The 12436-nt window shown below is 31.9% G+C and overlaps 1 protein-coding gene across 1 annotated transcript; it reads right to left on the reverse strand.

The window, feature by feature from the left end:
- Positions 1–220: 220 nt before the first annotated feature.
- LOC134723324 (uncharacterized) lies at positions 221–7918 on the reverse strand. Its single transcript, XM_063586945.1, has 7 exons — positions 7830–7918; positions 6091–6198; positions 4959–5182; positions 3883–4008; positions 2329–2508; positions 1490–1532; positions 221–1225 (listed from the first exon to the last, which is right to left on the reverse strand). The coding sequence occupies exons 1-7, from the start codon at positions 7879–7881 to the stop codon at positions 1014–1016; spliced, it is 945 nt and encodes a 314-aa protein (XP_063443015.1). The 5' UTR covers positions 7882–7918; the 3' UTR covers positions 221–1013.
- Positions 7919–12436: the final 4518 nt, after the last annotated feature.

Raw genomic sequence — 12436 nt, forward strand, 5'->3', positions numbered from 1 at the left:
TGTATTGCATTATATTGTTCCTTAATACTTTTGTTGAGAATTCTAAGAACATGAACTTATAGATTAACAACTCTTTCTTTAAAACTTTGAAAATTTTAAATCTGAAATCGATAAAACAATTAAAAAAAATATGTCTTTATTTTGAGAAGTCATTTACAATGTACAATTCACAAATAAGGTGATCATGATGTGATATGATTAACAATGAACTATTACAAACCTAATAATATTTGTGGCGTTATTTGGACTGTTTTAGACTCTTTTTTTTAGTTGGCCAGAGTGATGTTTTTAATCATTCGACTAATAGTTTTGTATTCCCAATTGGTTTTGATCGTTGATCTGTCAAAAACTTCAATTTAAAAAAATAAAAATAAAACAAATTTTCTTTTAAAACGATGACACTATGATGAAGACACTGATATTCTTTGCAAGTTCAGATTTAACAAGTGCCAAGATGGTAACACAGATATCCTTTGTTCACAGAATAAAGACAAAAACGAAACTGGTATGATCCAGAGCTGATACATGTATGCATAAAACTGCTTGATTTTTTTTTCGAAAGGACGGATTTTTTTTTATGTCATACAGATAAATTAGTACTATTATTGGATTATGGATGTCTTCACTTTTTGGGGTTTTATGCATATCAGCCCACGTCTTTACACTTTATATTTGAGACCTTAAATAGATAACTGCAAGTTAACATAATTTTGTTTCCAATATTTGAAGAACATACTCGAACCGCAATAATGGCAAAATTCCAATACCCGCAAGTCTTGAAAAATCAACTATGATTTCAACATAGTTTTTACGTTTATCGCCTATACTATGCGTTGCACTATTATAACCAAAAGATAACAGTACTATCCACAGATATTTTTTTTCAGTTTAATATCTATGTAAGTATAATACATAAATGACAGATTCGTCTTCAACATATCAAAATTGTATTATCCTAACATAAATCTAATCTGAACATTATAGATAGCTTCACAATACATTAGCTATTTTAACTATTTGAGGCTTTTGGTACAGTTTAGATCCGTTTTTAGTTCCAACAGATTTAATGGAATCAATGGTTTCTGTGTGATATACTTCAAAGCATCAGTCCTGTTCTGTAGTGTATTTACTAAGAAACTACTGACTGCTCCTTGAACAAATTCGTGATACTCTGGAAGTTTCGTTGTATTCCTGGTTATCTTGCAATGGTGGACGTCACGACATGCTGTAAAATAAGGGATAGCATAGAAGGGATGGAAACAAGACTTGGAAAACATCAGTTATGTCCAATTTGTTGAATAGAAGGTTGTATACGTCGTATAATCCGTATACAGTTTTCATGTGGGAAATTCTAAGCGGTTAAAGATATATATGTAATTTGTAGTTATTATTTGCAATGAATGATTTATTGAAAGTTAAAGCTTTCATTATTATCGGAAAAAGCATTATGTTTTTTTTGTGGTCTAAAATGACAAAAGGTGGCACCTACCAGCCCAAGGCTCAGGGTCCAATATATCACAGTGACCAAAGTCCTATAATACAAAAACATTGTTCATCATATTTAAAGTCAAAATGGTAATTTCTCAAAAAATATATGTGTGTGGCAGTGCTTTCAGTTAAAAAAATAATCAATTTGAAAAAGGTTAAGATATTATATAACAACGTTAAATTCACCAAGTGGAAAACCTGAGAGAAGTATAATCTAGGTACTCAATATAACGTAAGCTTTTATTTTTCTCCTCAATTTTCCAACGAAATGCCTAAAAAAGAAAACAACAAACAGGCAAACAACAGTACACAAAACACAACATAGAAAACTAAAGATTTAGCAACACGAAAAAGGTTCTAAGCTGGTATCATCACCATAGAAGTTATACTGGTACTATCACTCAACAAGAATTGGTTTGAATACATGTTTACTTTGACCTATAATGGTTTACTTTTACAAATTGTAACTTTGATGGAGAGTTGTCTCATTGGCACTCATACCACATCTTTTTATATCTAAATATTTGAAGACTTTTTTTTAGAAAGGTTCTAGTGTGCTATAAAGTAGCAAGAGGGCCAAACCTCTTTATGTCACCATTTCTTTGGAATAACCATTATTGCATATTTCTTAAATTTGAAGTGTGCATTCTTATAAACCTTGATTATACATATGATTACCAAAATACATCAAACCTATCTGATTATTAATAATACTAGAAAAATCAATAAGTTAACGTTTGAATTAATATAATATGAAAATAATCACCAGTCGCCTGTTGAAATTTTTTATTTTATAAATTGGCGATATTAATAACACATACATGTATCACATTTACTTACTGCAACATTCATTACTATTTTAGGGCAGCTCCAAAGGTCATAAAATGTATTGTAGTCATAACCAGGAATTGCACATTTATTTCCCTCCTCTGACAGTTGTGTTCCATACATAAATGCTGGCATCTTAATGTCGATTTTGTCTTTGACGTCCTGACTATAAGGTTCGAGGAATACAGTGGACTGAAACATATGATAGCTTAAATGTATCCTTCTTTAATTGTTTGTCCAAGTAATTGTTTTTGTTTCATATAAAATCAAAGAAACACAATAACTTTTTAAGACTGATTTTTTTTCATTTGTTTTAAGAGTTTTAAAATTGTATATATAGTATTTTCAGCAGCTATGTATTTTTTAATTTCTGTGTATGTTTGCATTCCATGTTCATGTTAATAACTATTATACTGACGGACTTTAAAAAGGCAACAAGAATGTTCTTTTACATGTAATTCCCATTTCAAACATGCAATTTTTGTAAAATAAATGTAAAACAATAAATTTCATAATTTCATTCTTTTCTTCATTGCCTAAAAAAAGATGATTGATTGATTGTTGGTTGCTTTACGCCGCAATAGCACAAAAAGGCTATATCGCGCGCGGCGACCTAAAAAAGATGAATTGATTACATAATTTTCAATGTTTAAACCTTGCAGTATGCACTGAGACGCTTGTTTAACCCTTATAAGAGGTTGTGTTAGCGTCGAAGGCAATGACTTTCTGTGACTATTGCCACAATGATTGCCAGAAAGATGTACCAATTCTATTGGGCATGTTTTAAGTTCTGTTTTGTTCTGGTTATGGACGGTCATCAACAAATCCCATCTGGTTGTACCGTTGCTGGAAGTACAGCAAGACGGAGTTTCTGACGTGAAATTATCTGGCAACAGCACGTTAACGTATTCCTGTCTGCAATATTCCTGTGGTTTGATTCATATTTTTATTGCTCTATCTGGTCATGATAAAAAAGCAATAATTTTTACTGATTTAAATGAGGGTATGGATTATAAAGAGATGTTTCACGAAGAAAATAAAACCTTTAAAAAAATATTTTTGGTTTTCAAATTTCGTTCGAAGAAAGTCGTGCGACTTCAATAGTTCGGTATTTTTCAATAACCTCAGGTAATTATAAGTCAAATATTGTTTTTTTCTAACTAGAAATAAGTATGGTAAGTGTGAATATAAGTTATATGAAGACTAATCATGATTTGTTTAAATCACCAATAATGTGTATTGCGTTTTTAAAGTCTATAAGTATAATATTTTGGATACGTTAAACATCGTTTAACCAGATCTAGAGGTAGCCTTTCAGGAAGTTATATCTTTTAATTCGATTTATCTATTTCATAGAGACGGGTCTTTATTGACAGAGTAAACCGAAAAAGCCAGAAGAACTTCAGACCTTTGGCAGAAATTTATATGTTAAACGATAAAAAAAAGTATATTCTATACTAAAATATAATAAAACTGCATGCATTTCTTCCCAATATATTGTAATAACAATGTTATAAGCAATAAACAATCACAACATGATGAATATCGTATAGACATACATTATACCTTGAATAACTTTGGCTTTTCTTTGATCATTTTCAGAGTAACATCACAACCAGAAGAATGACAAACTAAACCAGTCGTATTCCATGCTATAGTAGCCACTGTTTTATTAGACATATAATTCTGAAGCTAAACATAAAATATTGGTTTATATATTTGTTCATATTCATGAATGATTATATAGAAACTACATAAAAACTGGTGTGAACACTGACAACAAACACTTCATTCAGCTGCATAATCGCCATTAGTAAAGAATACACAACGATGCTCTATTCCAAATCACGTTGAGCTGTTGCTCATTGTAACGAAGAGGTCATATATAAGTGTTTCCACTTAATCATGAAGGCAAAGGTCAAATGACTGAGTCGTGTTACACATACTGACGTTGCCCTTATTAATAGACTTGTAGACTAAAGAAAGTTGACAATTACTCCAAGTAAACATGGTTCGAAGTTGACTTTACATGCCTAAGTAAATCATTGAACCCAAGGGGGAATGGCAAAGGTCAGATGGAAAAGATAAATGGAAATTTCAAACAATTATTATCATAAGTTAAACCATCTATGCATACTGGTATATGCATTTTCAAGTTATGATTATATCTTCTGGCATATTAAGCTGTGCACAATTAGTAATTTTAATTGTTCTCTCGTTGACGGGTTGGCATCCTGGTTTCACGCATTCTAGGACTTTTGGCGCAGGCGGAAAGATATAAATTGGGTTATTCCTACTACAGGCTTTTGTTTCTATCCATGGGAAGATCGACTATCCATCTATTTATATGGATAGTCGATCTTCCAATATATAGAAACAAGTGTCTATGTATATGGATAGTCGACCTTCCCATGGATAGAAACAATTGTCTCTATATATATATTTGGATAGTCAACCTGCTCATGGATAGAAACAATTGTCTATATATATGGATAGTCGACCTTCCAATGCATGGAAAGAAACACGTGCCTGTGGTTATTCCCTTCCAACCGTTTCGTCATCTGTCGCATGGCTACCTTTAATGTGAAAATTACAAAAAACGTGTGTACATGATCAAAACTGTAGGTTTTTTTTTAACTTACCCATGTATATTGGTCAAAAAATTTTGAAATGTCTTGTTGTAAGTTGTTCTCTTTCTCAAATTGAATGTTGTCTGCAGGAAACCGATAGTCAATTCCAAAAACAATAAAACCATGGGAAGCAATTCTGTATAGTACAGTTTCGTACAATTCTACCAAAATGTATCCATTAAGGCCGCCAATGAATACAACTACTGGATATGTACCAGCTTCTTGAGGAAAGTAAGCTACAAATATGCATTCATGTAAACCAAATGTTAAAAATCTCACAAATACAATAGAACTGTCATAACATGACAATTCAAAATACGAAAAGCTAATATATATACCGTCAATTATTATAAGAAAAACATATAAGTGCAGAAAGTTTATTGAACAGTTTTAGTAATCTGGACGATTGGCCGTATTGCTTTTTATGGAACAATGTATATTGATACACTTGAAAAGAACTTGGTAGGCCATCAGTTTTTTTTTTTATTATTAAATTCATGCAATCGTGTGTTTAGTTCGTAATCTCATATCATATTACAGGCTATCGGTACCAGAGATACCAAATGATATGTGTTCCAGATTGCTTTGGCTACTTTTTTTTTGGCTATCATGCACAGCAAATTAGTGTGTGTTGCAATATGCCGTTCATGTGACATATCAGAAAACGGAAGCAATGAGGGATCTGTTTTTGATCGATTGCTTTCCCGATAGATAATACCGGTCATAGGATAAGGGTCAAACTAGATGTGTCGCGTATGATTCACTGCGTCTATAGTAAGAAATTTTGAGTGAAATATTACTAGAATAAGCTTGAATTATTTGTTGCTTTTGTTTTGAGAGTTTCTTTGTCTATTTTTAGTTGCCTTAGTTGCATTGGTCACACATATTTTCTCTCTAACTTTTGATGTCGCACTCTTTCATCATTTGCTTGAAAACAGTTTTGTTTTTTATCCGAGTGGTTGTGGAAAAACAACATAACTTGTTTTTCCATCAATGGCTATTTACTTTGATGGATGCTTGCTTTTAGTCCAGATGCAACTATTTCATGCATAACCATGACGATTAAATGTCTTGTTAATAACAATTAACTTTAAATCATCCTCATGCTTATGTAAATTGCTAATAAAAATGAAGTTAAGATTACCTTTTGTATGTAGCGGACTCTTCTGTGCTGTTTTGGTAATTGTCAGTTCACCGACCTTCAACGGTTGGCCAGTATAAGGGTTTCCTTTATCTACATATATTGAACCACCTGTGATAAAAATAGACTTCACGTCATCGTGTTGCTGACAAGGTGGGTACTGAACCAGTGATTCTTATTACTAACGATCACTAACGTGCAAGTCTTTTATGGTTACCGTCAAGACTTGGAAGAATGGTACATAATTATAAATATATCATGTATTGTGATTATTTTATTTTCTTGGCTACCAATTTTCGAGGTTTGAGGAAAACGTGCACTTTCATGGATACATGATTTCGTGTTTTTTTACAAAAATCTTCATACATTAATTCTTATAGAACATTTCTAATTGAATTCATGGTATCCAGATAACCCCGAAACTCTCCAAAATTGGAATCCAACGAATAATTATAATGAATTATGGTATTTATTGTGGCCGCTATTCGTTCTATTTTTTATTTATTTTTATCGTTTAATGTATAAAAGCCGATTCTTCGTATATGTATGCCAATGGGATAGCAAATCAATGACAACCATAACCTGAAGCCAGCTAGAGGTCAACCAACATGTGTATGATTTGAAAATTAATATAACTTACTATCTAATTTTAACAATGCTGCAATGCAGATAGCCATTTGACATACAGATAACAGACAAAGATCTACATTACAAACCCTCCTTGTTCACATATTTGACAAAGTTTAAGTTTTCTGAATTTCCGTAGCATCCAACTTCTCTTCGGAATTTTGCAGCATATTTTTTTAATCATCCAACTTTTAAAGAGTTTTCCAACTTCATTTTTAAAATCTTCCAACATTTTTTATATTATATCTAACGCCAACGTTTCTTAGTGTCCTTTAAATTTTCTAGTGCAAACCGCAGCTGAAGCAATGTTAAATAAGTAATTGCTTTAAACACGTACAAGATTAAAGCTTAACATAGTAAAGTATGTGTACATACAGTATATTTAGTTTATCCCACGCATATATCAAAATGCTTTAAATTTCAAAAACAATATTAATGAAACTGAACGCAAGATTTTGATAGTATTCTCTCTTTTAGTTGGATATAGGGTTGTTTTTACCAACAATATGATTTAGAATTAAAAATGGACAAATTCAAAAAGGAATTTTCATATAAGTCATGTCAATACCGATGTACTGACTACTGGGCTAACGATACCCTCCGGGACTTACGCAGCAACGGTATCGATCCCTGAGTTTCTCTGTTATGAATGTTTTGTCCGTGTGTGTGTGTGTGTGTGTGTGTTGTATTACTGCCACGTAGATATTTTTAACATTGTCATAAAGCGGGAGGTTTGGCTAGCCATTAAACCAGGTCCAACTAAGTCATAAATTAGGCAGTTGTTATCAAATAGTTCGTTTCTATGTGTCTTGTCGTTTGTTTTTGTTGCACTTAGGTGTTCCTGTTGTCCCTTTCTTTTCCTGTTACAGTTAATGTGGTTCCAACGGTTTTGGTTTTTTACCCGGATAGTTTCTTTTAATCGAGTTATGACTTTTGAACACCGGTAAACTACTGTTGGCTTCATTGATGATACCCTCGGGTACTGAAAGTCTTCCAACACCGGTATCAACCAAGTGCTGTAAAAATCCAAAACAATAGACCCTTTTGCCCTGCAATAGTTAATTTGTTTTGCAGAGTAATGGATTTTCTCCCATAGACGAAGTGTAAGTACTTACCATACATTCGAAAATGTTGACCAAATAGGAGACAAAATAAAAGGATCTTCATTGTTGATATATGATATCAAAACTGACCAGGTTATACAAAGAGTTTACTGTTTATCGTAGTATACACACGTGTATCTACAATGATAAATTATAGTTACGAAACAATAGATAACGACCGGACGAAATAGGCTACTATATGTGTGTAAGCCTGTAGTTCAAACTTTTTTAATTTATTTTCTTCTGCTTATAAATCTCATGCATGCTCTGTTCGTGAAATATTCTTATTGTCTGCCAATGTGGGAATCAATTCTGCATCCTGGAAATACTTTGAAAAGAAAATAATATTTCATTATTCTCTTTATTCGTTGGGAATAAATCGGTAACGAAACGAAGAATAATAATATTTTATAAATCGAACAGAACATTTCACAATAATAAATGTATCAATTCATTGTACCAATTGTTGTTTTTCTTTGGATAAAAAAGGCCGCGAATAACAAAAATCTATTTTAAAATGTTTTTTTTTTCACTTTGTTTAAATAAGATATTACTTGAGTTATTTCACTTCACTGGTTCTCTTATTTAAGACCAGTTCATCAATAGACAGGTGTTTGGGGATAAACTCATCCATGAAGTGTCCAGTAATTCGTAGCATACACTCAATTCATTTATATATCCGTTAGGTGACACTGATAGGTAATTAGAAATTAATCATTATTATAACTGCCATCACTCTTATCACACATATTTTCAAATAGAATGTCCTAATGCAAATTAGTTCGTAAGTTCCGCCCGATCAGTTAAACTATCATTGGTAATATGTATGTGCTAAAATGCTCAAGGTACTTTGAAACCATGTGAAAATAACGAATCTCACACACAATTTGCATTGTTACCCATGGTTATTGATAATATATGTTATCATTGAGCTTGCAGCTCCTACTCAGACTTTGTAAAACGTCATCAGTGTCTGAGTAGAAAGTTGATGAACCAGGGGTATGTCAAAGAACGTCTCGTCCTTTTTCTAAAAAAGTTCATCGGAAGGTACCAATTGAGACCTTCTTGATAAATATTCCGTATAAACTTCACAAATGATACATGGTGGTCTTGATGTATAGATTCTGCGTACTGATGATTGTTTATCATCTTAACAACGTGTTTTATTGTTTTTTCATTTGTCTTTGTTCTATTATTAATATTACTTTTACTGTTGAAATGTTTTATGTGATATCCATTTTAACGTGGCTCGGTACTTATACATCCCGTCAATGTGTTTGTATTGTCTTTAATTTTTTGGTGGTGTGTTTTGTATATGCGACTTTTTGTATTTCTTTGGTTCTTATAATGTGACTCTGTACTTTAAATGATCCCGTCAGTATGATATTGTTCTATTTTATATCATTATAATATCTTTCTATTATGAATTACAAAATACGTTGAACCACAAACGTCAAAATCATTTAATCACGTAGTGGAATTAACTTTTTGTGGATTCTTATAAATTCTATATAATTTTTGGACTATTTTTAATCTCGGTCTATTTCTGAAATTTATTCTTACATACTTTTGATTTTTTAACCCTGTATGCTTACATTGCCTATAACCGGTCATTGCCTATGTGAAATTTTAAAATTGTTTGTATGTACATTGAACGACAAATATATGTGCCGTATAAAATTTGCTGACGTCAGACACGCCAATCAATGAATGTGTTTGTAGATAGATGTTTTTGAGTTCTGTTAAATTGTTCCTTTTAAAATTGTTACATGATGATGACTGCTGTACCCATATTTTGACTATTTCATTTATTGTGTCTGCTTAGTTAACGCATCATTGTAAATATAACGGAATTTGATCAGACTGTCACCAAAGTGAGAGGGTTAGCGCTATAAAACCAGGTTTAATCCACCATTTTCTACATTTGAAAATGCCTGTACCAAGTCAGGAATATGACAGTTCTTGTCCATTCGTTTTTGATGTGTTTTGTTATTTGATTTTGCTATGTGATAATGGACTTTTCGAATTGATTTTCCTCTAAGTTCAGTATTTTTGTGATTTTTCTTTTTGCAAAGCATATTTTGAAGTTAATATTTGCTTTGTATGATTTGTAGTGGTATTTCCTAGATATATTGTAATATTTTAACTCCTGACATGAAAGCATCAAGTATTTCATTTAGACTTCCCATTAGTTCTGTACATTTTCTTTTCTAAATGAAATATCTAATGTATATACATTTCATCAGATAATTGCTTGCGGAAACCGGGGTACCTTCTTTTTTGCAAGTTTATTGTTTTCTATTTGGTATTTTAACATGACGTCCTTCAAACGCTTTGAGTACACACCCGTGGTAAAATATGAATATATTGTTTGGGCTGTTCCGATCGTACTCCCAAGTCATATGCTTTTTTATGAATGAGCTACTCGACGTCATAAAATGTTGACGTCAGTATATAAGCGTTTTACGGGAAAGTACACGCTTGTGAAACCGAAAATCATCACAACATGGAAATGTAAACAAACGGTGCTAAAATGAGTTATAAAAGCCATTTTTTTGTATACATATAAGACATTTAAGTAAAATTATCATTTAAATTCATCCAAACCTATTTAAATATGTTATTTTAAATAGTTTAAGCATGTCACTCACTCAGTTTGCTCCGTTCTTTTACGTCAATTTAATAGTGCGTTAATTTATGGGAACGGCAAATAATGCCTTCACCTAGAGCGCTTCGATCCAAAAACAATTGCCGTATTTGTCCTATTAGAATTTAAATAATTCATGGGGGCTTAAATATATCTAGATTTTACCACGGGTTGTCCCTTTATGCCGATATTTTACCCCTCGCTATCGCTCAGGGTAAAATATTAGCTATAAAGGGCCAACCCGTGGTAAAATCACGATATATTCAAGCCCCATGAATTATTTCTTAATTAAATATTTAAGATCCATTTTGTTACACCTGGTGATCTGTTTATTTGGCAATCACTAATGGCAGTCAGCAAGGTTTAAGAACATCCGTTGTTCGACTTGTTAGTCAAATGTGTTTTGTTAAAATATAATTTTTCACTTTTATGGTCTTTTGGAATATGTTGTTTGTGCTGCTGTAAGACCTCTCTACCAAGAAATTTGTTTTGCATGCATACGTTTGCAATGCAATCATAGGTTTGAACTTTGTTTTCAATTCAGACTTGTTTATATTTATTTGTTTGGGCTTGCAATATATTTTCCTTCGGGTTTATATGATCCGTTCATCCTTTTTATACTCTTCAAATTCAAGAGTCTATCCTGAATTCAGGTATATATTATGGCTTTCCAAATACCGTTTTGAGCCCTATAATCACTGAAGAGACATTAATTGTTGCAATCAGGATATGGTGTACCAATTTTGCACATTTTCTTTGATCGGTTCTTTTGTTCAGACCATCCGTTGTTCGACCTGTTAGTCAAATGCGTTATGTAAAAATATACTTTTTTTTACCTTTTTGGTAAAAAGGTCAAACCGGGTAAAATAGTTATAGATTATCATTGGTCATCTCAATTCGATTGTTTTTGTTACTTTCGCCGTAAAACGCTATGACTAAAAAGAAAAACAATACCAACAGATTAACAATACACAAAGTAATCGTAGAAACTACAATTTTTACAAACATTGACAAAAAATAACTAATAATTTATACAATAATTTATGATATGGATTTTGGTTGAAAAAATAATTGATACACATAATCAAATTGCTCTCATATGACCAAACTGTATACCTACGTTACAAAATACTACCTAAAGTAGCTCTTTATCAATCGTTTGAACAGGTCAGTGATTTATGGAATCGGGAATCGCACAACATCTTTTGAATCTTACGTTTAAATCTAGAAGTTTTGTATTAAATTCATTAATATGAACGATACCCCTTAAAACCTGTTTTAAAGGCATTTTAAATCAAGGCAACAGTAATATACTGCTGTTTAAAAGTCAACAGATTTAACTGCGTCGAATTCACGTAGGGAAAGTTGAAGCTCAGTAACCGTTGCTGTGAAAAAAACATGTGTATCTCATAGCTACAGTTTGACTTTTAGAAAAATAAATATCCTTTTAAAATCCATACAGCTGTTCCGATGTGTTATCCAAAATCGCCAGATTCAACAATTACGCATCAGATTTATCGGGGATCAGTATGGCATGATCATACTGATTATTATGAAAGATGACATTAACCCCAACCGACAAGTTCTGATAATAACTGTCTTGTTTTGTAGTAAGATACTAAATACTCGTCTTGAATCTATTAGCCACACAGCAAAGCCTTTTGGCAAGATTGATAAGTGTTTCAATGTCAGTGTAATATTTCAATATATTGGGTACACATGATTGTTATTTCATGTAAAAATGACATTTTGAACAAATTTATCTTACTGATGAATAATGCTGGCCATGTTAACACTATACCATCAACTGAGTAAACGGCTAAAAAAGGTGTACATAAACACCTAGTATATATAGCTTTGGCAATTTATTAAATAAAATGACCCCAGAATAAACTGTTTAATTAAAAGTCAAAAGATGCATAAACAAATGATAAAGAACGATTTTTTGGATTTTGTTTACAAAGTTTACTGT

Source organism: Mytilus trossulus, chromosome 6 (genome assembly GCF_036588685.1).
Source record: "Mytilus trossulus isolate FHL-02 chromosome 6, PNRI_Mtr1.1.1.hap1, whole genome shotgun sequence".
Classification (NCBI taxonomy): Eukaryota; Metazoa; Mollusca; class Bivalvia; order Mytilida; family Mytilidae; genus Mytilus; species Mytilus trossulus.

Bases quoted from the DNA above. Each gene is read 5' to 3' on its own strand.
- LOC134723324 (XM_063586945.1), bottom strand. From the start codon at position 7,881: ATGAAGATCCTTTTATTTTGTCTCCTATTTGGTCAACATTTTCGAATG. The intron at 4,009-4,958 runs GTAAGTTAAAAA...TTTTATGTTTAG, and splicing joins TTTTTGACCAATATACATGG to CTTCAGAATTATATGTCTAA. The intron at 2,509-3,882 runs GTATAATGTATG...CATATGTTTCAG, and splicing joins AAAAGCCAAAGTTATTCAAG to TCCACTGTATTCCTCGAACC.